The 21081-nt window shown below is 39.9% G+C and overlaps 1 protein-coding gene across 14 annotated transcripts in view; it reads left to right on the top strand.

Moving 5' to 3' along the window:
* NBEA (neurobeachin) overlaps positions 1–21081 on the top strand; it is an 834265-nt gene that overhangs the window by 805422 nt on the left and 7762 nt on the right. For all 14 annotated transcript variants that reach the window (XM_034758618.1, XM_034758629.1, XM_034758620.1 and 11 more), the window contains 3 exons: positions 3875–4030; positions 5269–5439; positions 20087–20188. In XM_034758618.1, coding sequence (XP_034614509.1) covers positions 3875–4030; positions 5269–5439; positions 20087–20188 — 429 coding nt within the window. The remainder of the gene's footprint in view (positions 1–3874; positions 4031–5268; positions 5440–20086; positions 20189–21081) is intronic.

Genomic DNA, 21081 nt, shown 5'->3' with positions numbered 1-21081 from the left:
CCTCACATAGAAAAAGATGGGAAAGCCAGGTTAAACTTTCTGCTCATGAAGGTGAGACTGAGATCTCCATCTGAGCCAGGCTGGTCACACTTAGCACTGAATGCCCCAGTGTCAGTAAGGAGTGCCGCTTCTACTGTATAGAGTCCCAGTACTGATCCAAATCCCCCAGTGCCTAGGAAGAGTCATAAAAAGCAGACTACCAAAAGAGGGTGATCCACAACACTCCTCTGCCTCGTTACCGCAGAAGCTGGCAACATTGACTCCAGCACCTACACGGGTACCATCGAGTCCAGAGCCAGAAGAAGCTTTCATATCTGCGACACTGCATTGTACCAACACTATGCTTGAGGCATTTGCGGCTGCCAGGGATTTCCTCTCGCTGTTGGTACTGGTTTGGCTGGCAGTAAAACAGCTATTGCTATTGGTGTCAGCGGGCACAGGGGAACCAGCTGGATCATTACAACTCTCAGTACTGGACAAACTTCACCTACCCATTACAGCTCGCCCAACAGTACCATCAGAGGGGAAACCTGCGATGCTGGCCTCTCTACAAACCTCTCCACCTAGGCACCAATCACCGGCACCATCAGGGGCTGCACCCCTGTGGTCATTAGAAAAAGAGTCATCCTCTTCTGAGTAGGCGATTGGGTCTCTTGTCCTCAAATCTGCACTCATTACACCTCCAAACGTTCCCACCCTTCCATGGATCCAGTCACAGGAGTACCATCAAGTGGTGGCCAGGAGGTCACTGGGGTCTGAAACTGATCCTGTGGCCCTTTTGGAATTTGTGGTATTTTTCCCCAGTTTCCAGAGCATATGCCAGGTGCTCCTATTCAGTGGCTTCAAAAAAGGCGTCCTTCACCTTCCCACCAGATGGGCACTTCTTCCCAACTCCGGTACTGAGCTGCTACCAGACTTCAGGAGCAGGCACAACAGGATCCCATAGATCAAGAAGGGGAGGAAGAGCATCAGAAACCAGTGCTGGCCTCCTCCCCTGACACAGCAGTCTCAGGAGGTGGCATGTTGCCTCCTCCAGATGACTTAAAGGCTCACCAGGAATTGTTCAAATGGGATGGCCTTAAATCTGGGCATACAGATGGGAGTAGTAAAACAGTCCTCCCACAGCCTGCTCGATATTTTAGCCACTGCAGGTCCTTCTAAAGTCATTCCTCTCAATGAGGCCATTATGGATCTTGTTTAAGAGCCTATGTCAGATCCCTGCATCCCCTCCCCCCACTTCAAAAAGGGCTGAGCAAAAGTGCTATGTACCTGCCCAAAGTATCAGCTCCTTTACACCCATCCCCTCACCTCCAGGTCCCTAATACTATCAGCAGCCAACGAGAGAGAAAGGCCGGGACATCAGGGTGCAATCCCAAAATCAAAGGACTCAATAAGATTAGACCTCTTTGATAGGGGAGTTTATTCTGTGGGCGGGAGTTACAACTCAGAATTGCAAATTAGCAGATGTTGTTGGGCAGACATGACTTTAATACACGGGACTCCATGCAGAAATGTAAAGACTTGCTGACACAAGATGCTAGGCAATAGTTCTCCCTAGTGGACGAGGGAAAATCGGTGGCAAAGGTCTCATTATAAGCTGCTCTGGACGCGGCTCATATGGCTGCTAGGTACATGGCTTCCATGCATAGGAGTTCCTTGTTACAGTCCTTGGGCTCCCGCACAAGGTCCAGCAAACTGTCCAGGACCTGCCCTTTGAGTGATCCTCATTCTTTTCGGAACAGAGAGAGACAAAGCTCCGTGGGCTAAAGGACTCAAGGATGACTCTAAAGTCCCTTGAGTTGTACACCCCAGTCCCTTCCAGGAAACACTACAGGCCTCAATAATCCATCTATTACTCTGCCATGTCTACCTGTCAGGACCTACAGAGAAAAAGGAATAGGGGTTATAGGCGTAGACCATCTTCCCCTTCTGCAACTGCACCAATGCCCATCCCACCTAGCTCTCCAGGGTGTGGAAGTGTGGTTTACATCAAGGCCACACAACACAAGATGAGATGTTCACCACAGAGGATACACCACCAAGAATTGGTTGAAACTATCATAAAGAACAAAATTGTCAGACACATAGATGAACATAATTTGTTGGGAAATAGTCAACATGGTTTTTGTAAAGGGAAATCATGCCTCACCAATCTACTAGAATTCTTTGAGGAGGTCAACAAGCATGTGGATATAGTGTATTTAGATATTTCAGAAAGCCTTTGACAAGGTCCCTCACCAAAGGCTCTTAAGCAAAATAAGCAGTCATGGGATAAGAGGGAAGGTTCTCTCATGCATTAGTAACTGGTTAAAAGATAGGAAACAAAAGGTAGGAATAAATGGTCAGTTTTCAGAATGGAGAGAGGTAAATAGTGATGGTCCCCAGGGATCTGTACTGGGCCCAGTCCTATTCAACATATTCATAAACGATCTGGAAAAAGGGGTAAACAGTGAGGTGGTAAAATTTGCAGATAATACAAAACTACTACTCAAGATAGTTAAGTCCCAGGCAGACTGCGAAGAGCTACAAAAGGATCTCACAAAACTGGGTGACTGGGCAACAAAATGGCAGATGAAATTTAATGTTGATAAATGCAAAGTAATGCACATTGGAAAATATATTCCTAACTATACATATACAATGATGGGGTCTAAATTAGCTGTTACCACTCAAGAAAGAGATAGTTGTGGATAGTTCTCTGAAATCATCCACTCAATGTGCAGCAGCAGTCAAAAGAATGAACAGAATGTTGGGAATCATCAAGAAAGGGATGGATAATAAGACAGAAAATATCATATTGCCTCTATATAAATCCATGGTACGCCCACACCTTGAATACTGCGTGCGGATGTTGTCACCCCATCCCTCTCGCCCCGCCCAAAAAAAATACATTGGAATTGGAAAATGTTCAGAAAAGGGCAACAAAAATTATTAGGGTTATGGAACGGCTTCCGTATGAGGAGAGATTAATAAGACTGGGACTTTTCTGCTTGGAAAAGAGATGACTAAGGGGGGATATGATAGAAGTCTATAAAATCATGAGTGGTATAGAGAAAGTAAATAAGGAAATGTTATTTACTCCTCCTCATAATACAGAACAAGGGGCCACCAAATGAAATTAATAGGGAGCAGGTTTAAAACAAACACAAGAAAGTATTTTTTCACGCAACACACTGTCAACCTCTGGAACTCAATGCCAGAGGGTGTTGTGAAGGCCAATACTCTAACGGGATTCAAAAGGGAGCTAGATAGATTCATGGAAGATAGGTCCATCAATGGCTATTAGCCAGGATGGGCAGGAATGGTGTCCCTAGCATCTGTTTGCCAGAAGCTGGGATTGGGTGACAGGGCATGGATCACTTGATGATAACCTGTCTGTTCATTCCCTTTGGGGCACCTGCCATTGGCCACTGTCAGAGGACAGGATACTGGTCTTGATAGACCTTTGGTCTGACCCAGTATGGCCGTTCTTATGTAAGAATTGACTCCATACATTTTCTTTGTTAGGTCTGGGATTATAAAGGGACCGCCTTCATTTTCCCATAGTTCAGTGTGTAGCTGTTTTATCGGAGAATACTTCTGCAATGTACTTAAAATATTAGCACATATTATACAATGTGTTAGGCAGTTTATCAAGAATTTTCACAGCATATAAAATCTTTTGTCTTATTCAAAGGGAAACCTGAAGACTCACAATAATTTTATATTTCTGACATCCAGTATAGACAGCTCCAAATGTTTATATTCAAAATGCTTACTGAACAACAAATTCACAGTTCATTGAAAGTTAAATGTATTCATTTTCTCCCTTAAGTGCATGACAGGAAGGTGTTGGAATGGCTTATTCGTAAATGTGTTTTGCATTTCTTTACAGCCAATAACTCTGGTGTGAACAAACGGCAGATCACAGACCTTGTGGATCAGAGCATCCAGATCAATGCACATTGTTTCGTGGTCACAGCAGATAATCGCTACATTCTTATCTGTGGCTTCTGGGACAAGAGCTTTCGGGTTTATTCTACAGAAACAGGTGACTGTAAACACAATATCCTGTTTCTTATGGGCTCCTATGTCACTATATCGCTGTTAGTCACAGTAACAGTATTTAATGCACAGTGCTTACCACCCAAGAAATTATAGAAACTCTTCTTTATAAAGATCTGCTTGTAATAGCTTACGGATATTATTTTGAAGATAATGGATGTAATAGAAAAGCAAAAAGTTTACTGTTTTGCTAATGAAAGCTATACAAACCATTATGATATCAATTAATTGTTTCCTTGTGTAAAAAGGTGAACCAAAGCTATTTATTATATTACAATATTTTTTTGATTGGGTGGGTTGATTTGTTTTACATGGACTCTACATTCAGTTGTTTGGTTTTAGTGATAGTGAGTGGTTCTTTGTTTTGTTGATCTAATGTAAAAGCAGATTTACACAATATACTACCCATAGTCAGTAGAATTTTTTGTTTCTTTGTTTTTGTTTTGTGTTCTGATCAAATTTCCACTGTAAGATATTTGGAGCCCGTATTACTTAAAAACTGATTAGAGTATCAGAAAACAATGACTAACGTTGTAGACCTGCAGTTGATGTTAATGTGGAACAAATATAGGTACTTTCAATATAATATTGTAATATCGTTATGGAACAGTTCATTTGATTATATATATTAACAATCATTCATGAGACTATGTAAAATCATTTTCCACAGCAGGAAGTTAGAAGCTCATGGAACAATGACTGTTGGGCAGGGATGGTGTCCCTAGCCTCTGTTTGCCAGAAGCTGGGAATGACCAACAGGAAATGGATCACTTGATGATTTCCTGTTCTGTTCATTCCCTCTGGGGCACCTGGCATTGGCCACTGTTGGAAGACAGGATACTGGGCTAGACGGATCTTTGGTCTGACCCACTATGGCCGCTCTTATGTTTTTATGTTCTTTTAACATTTAAGATCAGGGCTTGAGGTGTGGCTGATCTGCACAGAACAAAGGACCAGGAAGTGCAAAGGTGAATAGTTTAAAGCTCACCTTTGCACTTTCCTGATCTTTGAGCAGCCTCTGTACGGGGCCATCCATCCTGCATCAAGTTAGAGCAGCCTTTGGGCTGTTGAAATTACTGCTGGCTACAAATGTCCAAAAGGGCCAAAAACATGGTTGAATTAAATTTATTTGGTTTCACTGTTATTTAAATTTGCTTTTTGTCAGTGGTATAAAAAAGAATACGAATACACACAGAAACCAAACTTGTAATTTCTTTACTGCAGGAAAATTAACTCAGATTGTTTTTGGCCACTGGGATGTAGTTACTTGCCTTGCCAGATCAGAATCCTATATTGGTGGTGATTGCTATATTGTCTCTGGATCTCGTGATGCTACCTTGCTTCTTTGGTACTGGAGTGGCCGACACCATATTATAGGAGATAATCCAAATAGCAGTAAGTATATATTGTGATAAACACCTGCTAACTTTATATTCTGTATCTTGATTATTAAATCTGTTCCATTAACATCAATAAAACTTATAAAATGTATATGTTATTCTTGTGAATTGCAAGTACAGTATAATAGTGATGAGAAATTAGTTCAGAAAAAAGTGAATATAGATATTTAAAGGGCTTATGTGTAATAAAAATATTTTTGATAAATCATTTCAAGGCCTAATCATAACTTGAGAGCATTTTCTTAAATTCATAATTATTCCTATCACCTCTATCATCCTGTTGCAACATACTGGAACAAAAAGAGTTGGCTTTGTACCCTCAAGAAATCCATATTTTGATTTCTCCTTCCCCGTAACTGTTTCCATTCCATTTTAATTAATTAACTTTTGTTATTTTGTAAGGTCATCTCCTCCCCCACCCTTTTTTTCTTTTTACGCCGTATTGCAGATGTTAACCTGCACAAACAAAGGTGTCACAAATACTGAGGAATCAAATGAGTAACTCTGAGGAACAGTCTTAAAGGGGAGTACAATATTGTTATAGAAGTGATGTGTTTGAATAAAAATAGGGAAAAATAAAATGTCAGTAAAAGTTTCCATGTGATTTGTGAGGGAAGGCTAGATTTATTATTATTATGTTATTCCTCTGTGGTGGAAAAGGGCAGCTTTTTGACAGTGCACCAGAACAGCTTGGGACAAGAGTAAATCAGATAGAGATAAATATTCAGTAATCATTTGCTGAGTCCCTATTGAGAAAATAGATAATAAAAGGCTAAAATGTATACTAAGAATGCAATTAGAGGAATTTTCTGTTGATCATTCAGGTAATCAAGATGTTTGCTATTGTCTTTCAATATGGGAACAAAAATGTTTACTGTTCTGTCAGCTAAAAACTAATGGACTCCAAGATGCAATTTGTAAAATTGTAGAACAGTTCTGTGAGTGTTCTATAGAATTTCATAGACATTTTGTTGAATATGGTAAGAGCCCAAAGTGAAAATATTTACAATATTTGTGCATTTCCCAGACTTTTATTCTGCTTGTGTTACTTGCTGAGTTTTTAAAAAGTTTTACACGGTTATGTTAAATAAAAGGAAGGAATTAATTATCTCAGATTTGGAACTATAGTGGAGGCTAGTATGTACATATATAATATACACACATTCTCATCCAGGGAATGTCACTGTAGAGGTCTGATAGCAGAGATAAAAATGGAAGGGGTGAATCTGTGAAGATGTCTATGGCATTATCTATATAATACTATTCGAGGATTGTCACTCTGTGTGTCACTGAAATGTGGAATGTTGAGTTATTGTGCAGCGATGGAAAGAGCTACAAGTGTGGTTGAGAATTGTTTTTGTTCAAATATCATCAGGTTCAACCATCACTGGAATTCAGAGTCTATTACCATCCAGTTTTAAGTTCTCAGTCATTTTGACTTTATGAATTAAACACATGCAGTGTACAGCTACAGTAAGGCATGTCTTTAGTCCTAGACCATTCAGATATCATAGATAACTCAACCAACCACCACCCCTACTCCATAGCTAATTTGAATACAACAATATCATTGGATGTATGAAAGAGACTGCACAGATGGTAAAATACTTGGCCTAGCTGCCAAACCTGTGAGACACTAGAGGAGGCCAAAATCTAAATCTAATCTAATCTGATTCAGCTAATGGAAATCCTTTCTTGGGGGAAAAAATTGATTGCCTTCTACATCTTTTCCTATATGGGTTACAGGCAACTTCCCTAAGAGTCCATTTGACCGTTGTTTTGTTTTTTCCTGAACGTATGTTGGTAAGCGATAAATCAGTTTCTGCCCTTTGGTAACGGGCTTATTGCATTTTAAAACTCTATACACAGTCCCTGAATCCTTCTTTTAACCATCCAGGTATCAATGTCACATTCCAGACATGCAATCCAGACAAGTGAGGGGTTGTATCACCACCTGCTATGCAAGCTTGGGTGCCTCACAATGCTTTGCTGTTTTAGCTCCCAACCTGGGCAACTCACACACAGCCTAACAGCATGCAGGTCACACCCTGAGTGTCTGTGTATAGCTACAGCTCTGGCCCAGCAACTCTGACTTCAGCAGCCTGTCAGCAACATTCCAGTCACACTCTGGCTTCCAGCAATCTTGGTTATTACCTGCAGGGTGATCCCAACACACTCCTAATTTCAAATTGGCCCCCCAAATGTGTGTTCTGCACTGTCCAGCCCTCTCCTGGACAATCCAGATACTGGAGCTCCATTGCCCCATAAGAGGTCAATGTACAACTGTTTGCTAACTCAAATGGAGTTACCAAGCAGTTCAGATTAACACTGGATTAGTTTTGATTAAAGAATGAGACAAGGTTTATTTAACTACAAAGCAAGAGGCTGTAAGTGAGTACAAGTATAAGGCATTAAAGTCAAAAATGGTTACAAGAGAAATAAAGATAGAATGCTTTCTAGTAGCTAAACTTAACAAGCTAGACTTGGTTCAAAGTAAAATCCTTACTACATGTTCCCAGCAATATTGTTGACCAAATTCTTAGGTCAGAATCTCCCATGAAGTCAAAGAGCTGGTTCTTTTGTCTTCTTACGTGAAAGAGTGATAGGAAAAGAGCCCTCAGGGTAGTTTTGCCCCTCGTTTTTATAGTCCAGTCACCCTTTGAAGTAGAGTGTTCTGAGGATTACCCCTCAAAGGATTACCCCTGTTTTTTTCAAACAGTAAAGAAGGTGAAATGGAGTCTGGTGGTGAAGGTGTCTCCATGCTTTTTCTTCTCCCTTGTGTATGCTGACCAGTTCTTTTTCTCACTACCCAGAACGCACAAGTTCACAGACAGACTCTTGAGCTGAAGTAGTAAATGTTGTTTATTTGCTGCTTCAGTGAGTGATCAGTCCACCAATAGGGTTAAATGCAAGTGCGCCTCCACTTTCGGCTGCTTTCCTAAAATACATTGTTACAAAGTTATTCATTATATACTGTATAAACACTTTCCTGCCTACCACTAAGATTAGTTTGCTAACTCAGTTGTTTACCTGATTGGACTGCTGGCCAAATTGTTTATCTGACCCCACTGCTGATCAAGTTGTTTACCTGGCTGTTCTCTTTCCTTGACAGACAAGCAGGCATCTTTTCACATGTTCCAACACCTAAAATATATATATATTTTACATATCAAATCCTACAGCTAAATGCAGATTTGGCTTGTCTGCTGCCATTTTCCCCTCTTGCTGTCTCAAGGACCCTGTTTACTAATTCCATGTAAATTGAGGTAAACACACATTCCTTTGTCCAGATTAGACCCGTTTAATCATTTTTGCCTAGTCGGGGCTGTGTCGGTTTCGCCATGATATTATTGACCAGCAAGTTATTAGCTTTCAAATGATATCTCACAAGGCATATTTTGTACAAATAGTATATAGGATGTGAATGCAGGGTGCTTTCATTCATAATCATGTATTCAGGTCTCTAGCAAGAAAGATTTTATCCCTTATAGCCATGACTTCAAGTTGTCAAATAAGTGACTGTTTCACACTAATAATTTTCACAAGGCTGAAATGGTGTTTTATACACATTTTATGATCCTCTCAAAGATTCTTGTTATTGGAGATACAAGGGTTAAGTTAATGAAATAATTCTGTTAGGAAATATTTCTTTGTTGCATCAACATTTCTTATACATTTATTGCTAGTAGATTAGGACTTATCTTGTAGGAAAAATGAAAGTAAGATGTTCAGTGTAAGTTAAATCCAATTAGTTAATATCTTTAGAATGGCTCCCTAGAAAGATGTAGATGATATTTTCAGAAAAGGATTAGTTTCTTAAGAGCTGTCATCTGGAGACACAGATAAGATATTTTATATCACAGACTGTAAGGAGGTGAAGAATTCAAAGAAAAATGTCAGGTTATAGTAATTATGTGGGCTAGGTGCTTGACTTTATAATGATCTCTTAAACTGAAAGACAGTTAATTATCAATTTCAGCTTCAGTGCATCCAATTACCAAAAGGAACTTTAGTTGTTTCAAAAAACATTCTTTTCTAAAGCACCATACTTTATTAAATATTTTCAATTATATATTTTAAAACATTGTATGTGTATTTATATATAAATCATAAACCATGTTTTGACTTAAAGAAAACATATCTATGGCAATTAATAGATTATTTCCAAATGTATTGTGAGAATAGATTGTCAGGATGAACTCCTTACTGGTTTGGCTACAGTTCATGAGAATCTAATGTATTAGTTGGAATCCTGAGTAAACATCACATATGTCAATAGTCAAACCTGTCAAACTCGTGCAGAACTCTTTACTAAACAATCTATATAGACATTGTGCTTAGCAGATGACCTCAGTTCATGATTGTCTGTGTGGGAACTAGTAGATCAGCTCTGGTTTAAATCAGAGAAATGGGAAATAATTGGTTTGGGTAAGAGTCTTGAAATGTGCTTCTCCAGCTCAGTGGTTAAGAACTTGCTCACTTGGAAAGAGGGATGGGGATCTCTGTTACAATTTTACAAGGATTTCACTACACAAAATGTATTAAGTAATTTATAATTTAGAATATGTTGCTGCAATCCATAACAAAAAGGCTTTTTTTTTTTTTGCTTTAAATTTGCATTTGTCACAGTTATTTTCTGTGATGTCAGGAAAATGAAATTTTACAAAGTTTTAAATGCAGTGGTTTCCCATAAAAATAGAAATAATAAATATAATTGCCTCAGTATCTGCATTATTCCCTATCCCTCCCTAAAATTACTATAGTGAATATTATAAATACTAATTAACTTTATTTAGTTATCTGAGGCAAGTAGCAAGTTTTTAAGGATCATCACATTATATATGTCTGTGGGTAGAAGAAAATTGATTCAGGACAGTCTGAAATATTTCCAAACTGTTTTCAAATGGGTCTGAAACACTCATTATGGGCTATCCAGCTGCCACTGAACTCAGTGGGAGTCTGTCTGTGGGTTTGAGTGAGAGCCAACCCTGGTCCAATATGGGCCAAATTATTCATACACTTACTCCAAGGTAAGTGGAGCAATCTCAGTGACCTCATAAAATTACTCATTACTACACTGAGGGCTTGTCTACATTACCTGCAGGATTGACAGGCAGCGATCAATCCAGCGGGGATCAATTTATCACGCCTAATCTAAATGCAATAAATCGACCGCCGAACGCTCTCCCGTCGACTCTGGTACTCCACTAGAGTGAGAGGTGCAGGCGGAGTCGACGGGGGAGCATCAGCTGTTGACACTGCAGTGAGTAGATCTAAGTACGTCGACTTCAGCTAGCTGAAGTTGTGTAACTTATATCGATTCCCTTCCCCCCACCCCCAGTGTAGACCAGGCCTGAGTGTTAAGTACGTGCAAGATCAGGCCCTATATACCTCAAATAGATTAAGGGGAGAAGGCACAAATGTGAGGTGGACACCTAACTGCCTTGAAAAATCTTCTCCATTAATGTTTAGTATTAGGGTTGAGAAATCTATTAGTTAAGTTTTCATTTGTAAAGGTACCGTTAATTTAATGGTAAAGGTTTGTTTACATGTACAATTCATAATATAGCAGAGATATTCATGTTTTAAAAACATAAAGAACAAATGTGAACCTCTTGTGTTTAGTCTCTCATAACTGCAGAGTTGTTGTAGGACAGCATTAAATCCAATTACCAGTTTGTTCTTTTTTCTCTTTTATGATTTTTTGGGTACTTGTTTGGCTTATTGCTACTGTAACTGTATTATTCCTCATAAAAGGCATACCAAAGACTATGTGATACACGCTAATGTTCAGTATGTATTGTTTTATTTGTATATGCTATGATGGCTTTAGTGAATGTCTCTTTCAAACAGGTGACTTTGAAAATAGAAAATTATCTGTCTTTGAATAGAGACCTAAGTAGATGACAGAATTTCAGAAAAGTGAGGGACAGATGATTTCATCTGAAACAGACACAAATTCAGACACTAATTTGGAAGTGATAAAAATTAATTTGCACACTTTAATTGGAACCACACTCCTGCATGAAAGAAAGGAGAGCAGAGCAGGCAGCTAGTGCTAAAAGCTGATTGAATTTTTTGTCAGGTAGGTAGGTTGGACTTGGCCGCTTATCCTCCTGAGCCTCTCTGTGCAATATATTACATTCAGCCTCTGACTGGTGTTCTTTAAAAGGATCAATGCTATTCCTGTTTTGTCCCTAGGGCCTGAAATTTCATTGATCTTGGGACTTGACATTTCTCATTACATACCGTAGCTTCCAACAGGATAGTTACAAGAAGTGTGAGTTAACCCAGCTTTTTCTAACTCTGGTTGCACTGACCATTATAAATACATTGTGTCTATCAGCCCAGAGCTCAATTTGTGCACCTCTTATAATGTATATTTCTTAAAAGTGTTAAGTATACATTGTATCTGTACATATGCTTGAAAGGGTTGCTGGGAACTTCAATAAAGTAGCCTAGGCAAATTAGCCTGCACTCTTATTTAGCTCTATAGAGAATTCCTCAAGCTATAATCTTTGACTTTAGAACTAATGTTTCTGCAACAATTTTAAACAACTTCTTCATATGGCTGATGTAGATGTAGAGCAGCAACTATAATTTCACATTTAGGTGGTTAAGCCAGATAATTGTGTCAGGAACAGTGGAGTGTATCGCTGTGATGCTTCCTTTGTATTTGTGAATTGGGCACTGAGTTGTTATATGTTCCATAGTCTGTTCTGGGTGACCACAGTCGCACACTGGAGAGTTTTAAATTTTCCGTTTGTGCACCAAATTGATTTGATTTAATGCACCAAATGGAAATTTTAAACTGTTTCTAGATGAACATTCCAGATTTAAAAGGTTCTGTGAACTTATATCTGAAAGAGGAATTATTTTAGACTCAGAAGAGCCACTAAAACTGTCATTTATATTTTGATTCTTTTAATACACTACATTTGCAATGTTTAAATCTTGAAAGGGCAGAATTTTAAAAACGTATCCCAAAACATCTTGCACCATGTGGACACAAATAGATAGATGCCTGCACAGATATGTTTGTATATGTATTATCTGCTTCATGTGTAAATGTTTATTTAAATTATTATATGTTAGTGCAATTTAAATCCCAGTTTTTGAACTTGGCTTTTTGCTTCTGTTCATCCAAAATATGTCTATAACAGAAACTAGGGTTCAGAACCTCATTATAAATCAGGCCCCTTCAGTGTTCCACTGTGTCAGTCCAAAGAAGGTTGGCATGAAGCTATTTGCTTACCTTCACCTAGTCTCATTTTTGCATGGTGACCAAAATATGCCTCCACCATTGTCCTATATACTATGGTAAGTGAGCCCTTCTGGGGCTCTGATATTGAGATAAGACACTAATTTCAGTGCTCCATCTCACACATCAAAAGCAATGCAATAAAAAGTACTTAGCATGTATATAATATTTGTATCAATAGATCTCAAAGCCAGGTATCACTGTCATTTTAAAGATGGGGACAGTAAAGCACAGTGAAGTTAAGTGATTTGCCCAAATTCACCTATCAAGTTAGTGGCACAGCCAGGATCAGAAGCCATCTGTCCTGACTCCGAGACCTGTGCTCTCTGTACTGGAGCACACTATATTCCTCTTTTTAGCTTTCTTCCACCTATGCAATATTCACAGTCCATTACCTATGGTGATTTTTGTGGGTGTCTAAAGCTCTACAATATTCATGTTTCTGAACAAGTAGTGGAACAGTTCTGCCAAGACGAGATACTGTGACGCTTGTCTTGAACTTAATACTATCAAAAATCTTTCTTCCTAAAACATCAACTCATTGTAATTGGGCAACTTTCCCTAATTTGATAGCTGCATCATTTTCAGATGTAGCCTGGTAATTTTGTCAAAATGTGTGCATGTTTTGTGACTAAAAAAACTAAAGATGATTATTTTTATCAACTTCCAAAACAGCACCTTTGATGCATTTATTTTATGTGGTTTGTTTCTACAAAGGCATCAGCGATAAGATGCTTCTGTATCAGATGCATATTTATTGAATTCAACATCTATAGCTCGGTTATAGGCCTGGTCTTGTTCCCATCAAAGTCAGTGATGAAATGTGAACAGAATTTGACCCTATCTCTAAATCAGGCCTTTTTTTCCAAAAGAAGAGTAGGAGACATTTCCCCATAGCAATATGTATATATTACTTCCTGTAAGTGGCATTATAATGGCGAGAAAACCCAGTGCATCAGAACAAATAATGACATTGTTCATATTTCTTTTTTTTACTATAAGAGCATGGCATCTTCCACAGCTGAGCTTTACAGATGCATTATGCATTGCATTTTTGTCATAGAGAACAGAAGATGTCTTTTATTTTAAACCTTGCTGAAGAACTCAGTTGCCTGAAGAGAGTACTCAGTCTTATGTGCATTTTATCTTTGTTTACCCCATAATGATTCTTTTGCAGAGGTGCCACATTGGGAAAATTACTATGAGCTTATAGTGATGGTGTTTCAATTCATAGTGGGGTAGTTTCACCTTCAGCTCCCTCTGTGCCATAGCCTTTAACCTCTCGCTGCATCTATCAGTTGTGATGTGACAGTGACAGAATATTTTCCTAGATTTTGAATGATTGCTGAGGTTCATGACATCTGTTCTTTGCAATGAAATGTAATGTGGGTGAGGTTCTCTTCCCCATGCTGCAGTTTTCCCAGTAGAAAATATCACTGACTATAATTTTATTTTCTTTCTTTGAGCCCTAAGGGGAAATATTGTAGTTTTTGTAACCATTTAACTGTTACTCCAAATAATCAAATTCTGTGACTTCATTTTACAGTTTTATGAAGTATATTCCAAAATAGGATTTTTTAAATCTGCAGTTAGGGACACTGTCAGTCTGTATAGGCTTTAATGTTTGCAAATCAAAAGGATCATAGATCACATCCAGTTTAATTATAAAAATGTTTGTTTTTCTACATTTAATTCTGTCTTGCTGATTTAAAATTAAATGTTTGTAGCTTCAATGTGTTCTTATGTTTTGCTATTCCAGAATAACATGTTACAGATAATATACTGCTGTCTTTGGCAAAGTATGAGGAAAAAATCTTGTTACAAATTGTGTTCTGCTTTTCTTTCAGAATTTAAAAGCACATGAGATCATTTAACTTAATCATTTATTAGTTTGGTCACAGTCTAATGATATTGTGTAGTTCCCCTTACCTTTAATACTTTATAATAATTTGATCAAGATATCAAAAATCATGAGTCAGATCCCCAAAAAACCCATGAGATTGGCCCCATAAATCATAAAACATTTTAAAAACATCATCAAGCCATATTTTTAGTCTGTCTTTTGACTTGTTAACTTTCCTCTGCTCTTCTGGCTATGTGTGTGTGATAATTTCAGGTTGAAAGTCAACCTTTAATGCACACAAACTGCACACCTCTCCCTGGTTTTTCAGATGGAGACTCCACTTACCCTCGCCTCACCCCTAAGACAGGGGGACTGCCATACACTTCCTGTTGCTGTGTTGACTCCCCCGATCCTCTGTCTTGCTGCCCCAAGTGCTTCTCCCTTTCCCCACACCCAGTAGCACTTCCCCCTTCACTGCTCCCTGGGGCTTCATCTCTACCTGGATCCCAAGTAGAGGAGAAATTGAGGGATCAGAGCTGCTTCTTGTACCATTGCAAGAGCTCCTCTTGCAGGTGCCAAAAGCCTGTGACTCTCAGTCTGTTCCAGACTGCCTACCCTGGCTGCTCAGAGTGGAATCCCTTTACTCACCACTACCCCATGACTTGGGGAACTGTCATCTGCATCCTCCTGCCTCCCACATCCTCAACCTCCCTTCTGCACCTCCAAAATCTGCCTTCTGCTCCCCCTGTGTCCTGCTCTCCCTCACTCTCCTCATCTACCTTTCATAGTGTCTCCACAGCTCCTCACAGTCCATGTCCTCTCTAGCCTCCTGAATCATAGCATGGAAGCCATGTGGGCATGGCTTCAATTTCATTGAAAATAGTAGAAAGTAGCAGCCAACTTTATTAAAGGCAGCCGGACTCCCACATGCACATAAACTGTTGGGAAATGGTGGGCATCTTGCTGGCTTTAGCCCCATTGACAGTAATAGGAGATGGTGGCCATCTTGAATAAGGGAAAATTCATGCGTTGGCATCTTTTCCTCATGTTTTCATGAGACGGGTAAAAAATCACTACAGTCACAATGGAATCACTAGAGTCACAATGAAATCGCAAAAGTTGGCAATACTGAATCACAGTAACTTTTCAACCAAATAAACACTTGGGCCTAGATTGTGGGACACTTTCCAGGCTGCTGTGTGTGGGTCCCACACGCCGGGCCCGCATGCTTTTAAACTTTCCTTGATCTTGGTAGGCTCCAGCTGCTGTCTCTTTAGCTCCATGGCACACTTCATAGGCACAGACTCTGTCTGTTTCCCCTCACAGATGTGGGACCTTGCATCCAGGACAAGTGCTGATCTCTCAGACTCTACGGTAGTTTAAGCACACCCTTTCACAGAGTTCCATCCCTGTGAGCACTCTGGTTTACATTTAATTTCTCCATGGACATATGATGGTTGAAGCACATAATAGACAAACTTTGCTAAAAGAATTCTAAAGCAATTACTCTATTCTTTAGAGAGCACAAGAGATGTACAGGTCCAGAAATAAATATGCTATGTGCCCTTCCCTGCTTTAGTTTCCTTACCGCTGTTGGGTGTTCTTTGGGATTTGGTCAGAGTCCTCGAGAGTGTCCAGGATCTCATCTCCTTCACTTGACTTCTCTTCTGAATCATTGGGTTGTGCCCATGAATGCAGTTGCTTGTTCTTTTCTCTCTCAGCTTCCTTTTATACAGTTCCAGTCCCCACTTGTCAGGTAATCAAAGTCATCCTCTAGGTGATCTGTTGCTCAGTTACCATCTACCTGGGTGGACCAGTTTTCTTGCTAAGGCCACCTTCTTTGTCTAAGTGTGCTTGCACTGGAATAGAAGACTATCAAGATTTAATGACTTTTTTGTGGTTAGCCCTTTGTCACCATCCCTTAGAAGTCCAGTCCAACCTGGAGGTACAAAGACAGAAGGCAGACAAAGCCCAAGTTCATAATAGAGTTTGAAGTCTGACACAACTATATATACAGAAGTCCAGATTGTCAAATATATTTATGCTTCTAACTTCCATTTAAATCAATCTATGGAAGTTAGGAGCTATTGAAATCAGTGGAAGTTAGGAACCTAAATACCTTTGAAAATCTGGGCCGCAGTTCATAATCTCAATCAAAATTTGTGAATTGTACATATACTGATTATCCAAATTGTCACAATCCTCTTTCACAGAAGAACCCACAGAAGGGGAAAACAGACTGGAAAATCCATAAGATTGTTGCATCATCTCCTCAGATTATTCCACCCCACACATCATACCCTTGGAGATATAAAAGCCACATAGACAAAGAAACCACTGATACTCAACCTCAAATTCTAGCAAATCCCTGGTCAGATACACCCAGCACATGCCTCTTTCTGCTTCTCGCAGATATCTGCTCTCCCTAGCTGAAAAACCAGATCACCTGCCAGTTTTGTACACCTCCCCCTTTGGGATAGGAGAGGTTAATGCTGTGGAGGGTGAGTTTATACCTTACTTGCAGCTTTTTTTTTTTTCACTTTAAACCCATTTCACAAAGAATCACATTACAGATACTGGCTGCTTCCAGGCTTTGTCCCCAGTTTCAAACAGCATGCCTCACCTCTTTTATTTCCAGCCAAGGAAGAAAAGCGCATTCCCGGTTCCCAAGAAAAAGGGAGGTTGAAGACCAGTCCTGGACCTCAGGCTCTGAACACCTATATCTTTACACAGCAATTCAGGATGGTAAAGAAATCTCCAGAATTTCACAACCCAAGGCAATTGGACTCCCTAATTGTTGTCACTCCACATCATCATTCTCAAACTCAGGGCAGTTTGCTGTGCATTTGATCACTTCCTACCCAGCGTCAGGGGCCACTCAGCCAAAATAATGTTGGACAACAGAGTGGCCATGTACTATATAAATCATCAAGGAGGAGCAATATACCAGTGCCTACATTCAGAGTTAATGAGGCTATGGAACTGTTGCATGTCCTAGCACATAGACATCTCAGCAGTTTATCTGACGGGACTGCAAAACAGCATAATAGACTCCCTGAGCAAACACTTTTGCCATGACTGAGAGTGGGAACTCAGCAATTTGGTCTTCCAGATGATTTGTTAGTTTTGGAGCATCCCAGAGATAGCTCTCTTTGTAGTGCCATCCAACACAAAGTGCCAATGCTTCTGCTCGAGGGGAGATTACAGTTGCAACCTAATGGGGGACAGCCTCCTCGTTCCTTGACATTGCACCTTTCAGTACGCTTACCCTCCAACACCATTGATCCTCATGGCTCTGAACAAGGTAAAACAAGAGGAAGCATTAGCTATCCTCATAGCACCATCAAGATTGAGGCAAGCATGGTTGCCGTATCAGTTTTGCCTCTTCATCTTCCTCTGACAGCAGATCTCCTAGCACAAGAATCAAGCACCATAACCCACCCCAGCCTCTCATCACTGCATCTCAAGGTTTGGCTCCTCAATGGTTCTCAGGCATAGAATCAGACTGTTCTCTCAAAGTTAAAACTGTACTCCTGAGCAGTAGCAACATCCACCAGGAGGAAAAACTACCTGCAAAAGTGGAGGCATTTCCAAGCCTGATGTGCCAATTGATCTATATATCCTTCACGAGTTTCTCCTCAGGAACATACTCAATTACCGGCTGAATTAAAAAAACAACAACACAGGGTTCCTTAATGAGCTCCATTAAGGTGCACCTAGCTGTCATTACTTTCATCCACATCCATTTTCATCCACAGGTCAAGGGGTTTCAGGTTTTGCACACCCTACCACTATTAGGTTCCTTAAGAGTTTGTCTAACCTTTTTCCTCACATCAAGCAGCCTATTCCACCTTGGGACCTTAGCCTAGTTCTCAGTGCCTTAAGAAAACCTCAGTCTGAACCCCTGGGGAGCTGTTCATTCCTTCATTTATCCTTCAAGAAGTCATTCCTTATAACCATAATTTTGTCCAGGAGGGTGAAAGAGCTTGAGGCATTCATGGCTGACCCTCCTTACACAATTTTCTACTATGATGAAGTAACTCTATGTCCCCATCCTCATTTCTTGCCTAAGGTCTCATCAGAATTCCACATCAGTCTGGACATTCAGTTGACAGTATTTTACCCCAAGCTTCACTCTTCAAGAAAGGAGGCTCGTCTTCATACCCTGGATGCATGTAGTTCTCCTGCCTTCTACCTTGATAGCACTCAGTCTTTCACGGCTTTCCCAGACTGTCTCTTTCACCGAAAGAATGATGGAACAGCCCATTTCTACTCAAAATGGGTTTCAGGGTGCATTTTAGCTTGTTATGAAGCTTTTGGACTGCATCCTCCACTTAAAGTGACTGCTCATTCCCTAGAGCTCAATCCAACTCCAGAGCCTTACTTCAGAATATACCCATCATGGACATATGCACACCCACCACCTGGTCATCTGTTCACACGTTTTCCCAGCACTACACTATCGTACCTGCTTCCAGGGTGGATGTGACCTGTAGCAAAGCTGTTCTTCGATCTACTGAATCTGCCTCCTCCATTTAGGAATCTTATGAGGTGGAGCACCTATTGGGACAACAACTGGAAGAAGAAAGAGAGGTTACTTAACCAGTTCAGTAACAGGAGTTCTTTAAGATGTTTTGTCCCTATGGGTGTTCCTCATCTGCTCCTCTTCCCCTCTGCTGCAGAATCTTATTTCTGGACTTCATGGTTGAGAAGAAACTTGAGCAGCAGTGGGTCTGCCCATCCCTATATACCCTCACACTGGAGCATGAGGATATGCAGGGGGCAGGCATGAACTTGTGGGCACTGCTGACAAAAAATCTTTGCACATCCTGAGCTGTAGCTCCCACAGAGACAGAACATCTCAAAGAACTCCAGTTACTGTACAGGTAAGTAACCTCTTTTTTAATATGTGTAGCTGACTGTCAGTGTGTGAAGTACCTGTGTCATATATATGTATACACACACACACACACACACACACACACGTCTGTAAATAAATTCATAATTACACGTCCAGCTGTTTGTTTTCCTGTATTTTAAATCTTGATGTAATAGGCATTCAGAAATACGTATATTACAAAATCATGAAGGGATTCAGAAATCCACCATAATTTTTCTAAGTTTCTTTTTTCTAGAAGTATGTGCTTTGTTACACTGCATATCATTGTGTTACTATTACCTTTAATAGTGCCATACTCCATGTGTCTCTGGAATGCATTTCTCTTTTCAGTATAGTTAGAATACATAGCACAGATTTCCAGTATCTTATCGTCATCCTGTGCAGCATACACAGCACATCTCCCACTGTTACTAAATAATAGAGGTATATTATGTGAACAAGTGAGCACTGGAGTGTTGCTTTATGAGAGTCTTGATGAGGTTTAAATGCAGTTCTGCACAGAAAACCCAAGAATTAGACATTTGTGCAGATTGCACCTTCCTCTGATGCTTAATGATTTAAAACAAATTGCAGCAAAACTCCTCCTTTGTTGCTGAAACATTTATGGTTTGTAATTCCTTATTATTGTTTTTTTACAGGTGATTATCCTGCTCCTAGAGCTGTTCTAACTGGTCATGACCATGAAGTTGTCTGTGTATCGGTCTGTGCAGAGCTGGGACTTGTTATCAGTGGTGCTAAAGGTCAGAAGTCATTTTACAGTTTAAGTTTTAAAAATTTCAAAGTCTCCTTCAGTGAGTGTTTCTTAGTGTTCCCTTAAGCCAAGTGCAATTTAATTATTCTAAGTCTCCTCAACCAAGCCATTTTAATTCTGATAGTCTCAGCAGTTGCTAACTCTGAACATAATATTTTCTATCGATACATATGACACTTAGACACAAACACACTTAGTATATCAGAAAACATTACTCTCCAGCCATCATCCCCTATTCCAGTGCACAGACTTAGAATACTAGTAGGTAGAAACTCGTATAGTAGCACTGTACACAATGGTATAATGATAAAAACCATCAGATAGAAACATAGGATTGTGGGGAGAGCCAGCTAAGAATGCCCCTATCCCCAAGTTAGTTGACATATTTTAAATAAAAATTAGGCATATTTGGGTTGTCCCCATTCTCCTGGGCAAGAGAAGTGGAGCCTGTTGGATTGTGCATGGGTCCATGCATAGATGCCAACATGTAGAATGTTCTTTTTTTCAGTGGGCAGTTCTCCATAAGAAGCAGGAGCCTGGGCATTCCTATTTGCCCTCTTCCACTAGAAAGTTTTGAGCCATCTACTGAATTATCAGTTGTTTGCCTATTTCTCCAATTACTTGTCTGTAGAATCCAGAATATAAGTTCTCAAAATAGCCATCCCGTCCTTTTCCCCCATCCCCGAAGAGATGTCTGCCAAAGAACTACAGTAATCAAATTGAATAAACATTCTAATCTAAATGTTGAGTGTTTTCGCTTGACAATTCATTATTGCAGTGATTCCCAAACTTGGGACGCCGCTTGTGTAGGGAAAGCCCCTGGCGGGCCGGGCCAGTTTATTTACCTGCCGCGTCCGCAGGTCCGGCTGATTGCGGCTCCCA

The sequence above is a fragment of the Trachemys scripta genome, chromosome 1, assembly GCF_013100865.1.
Source record: "Trachemys scripta elegans isolate TJP31775 chromosome 1, CAS_Tse_1.0, whole genome shotgun sequence".
In the NCBI taxonomy this organism is placed as follows: Eukaryota; Metazoa; Chordata; order Testudines; family Emydidae; genus Trachemys; species Trachemys scripta.
This window is presented reverse-complemented; position numbering and strand designations above follow the sequence as displayed.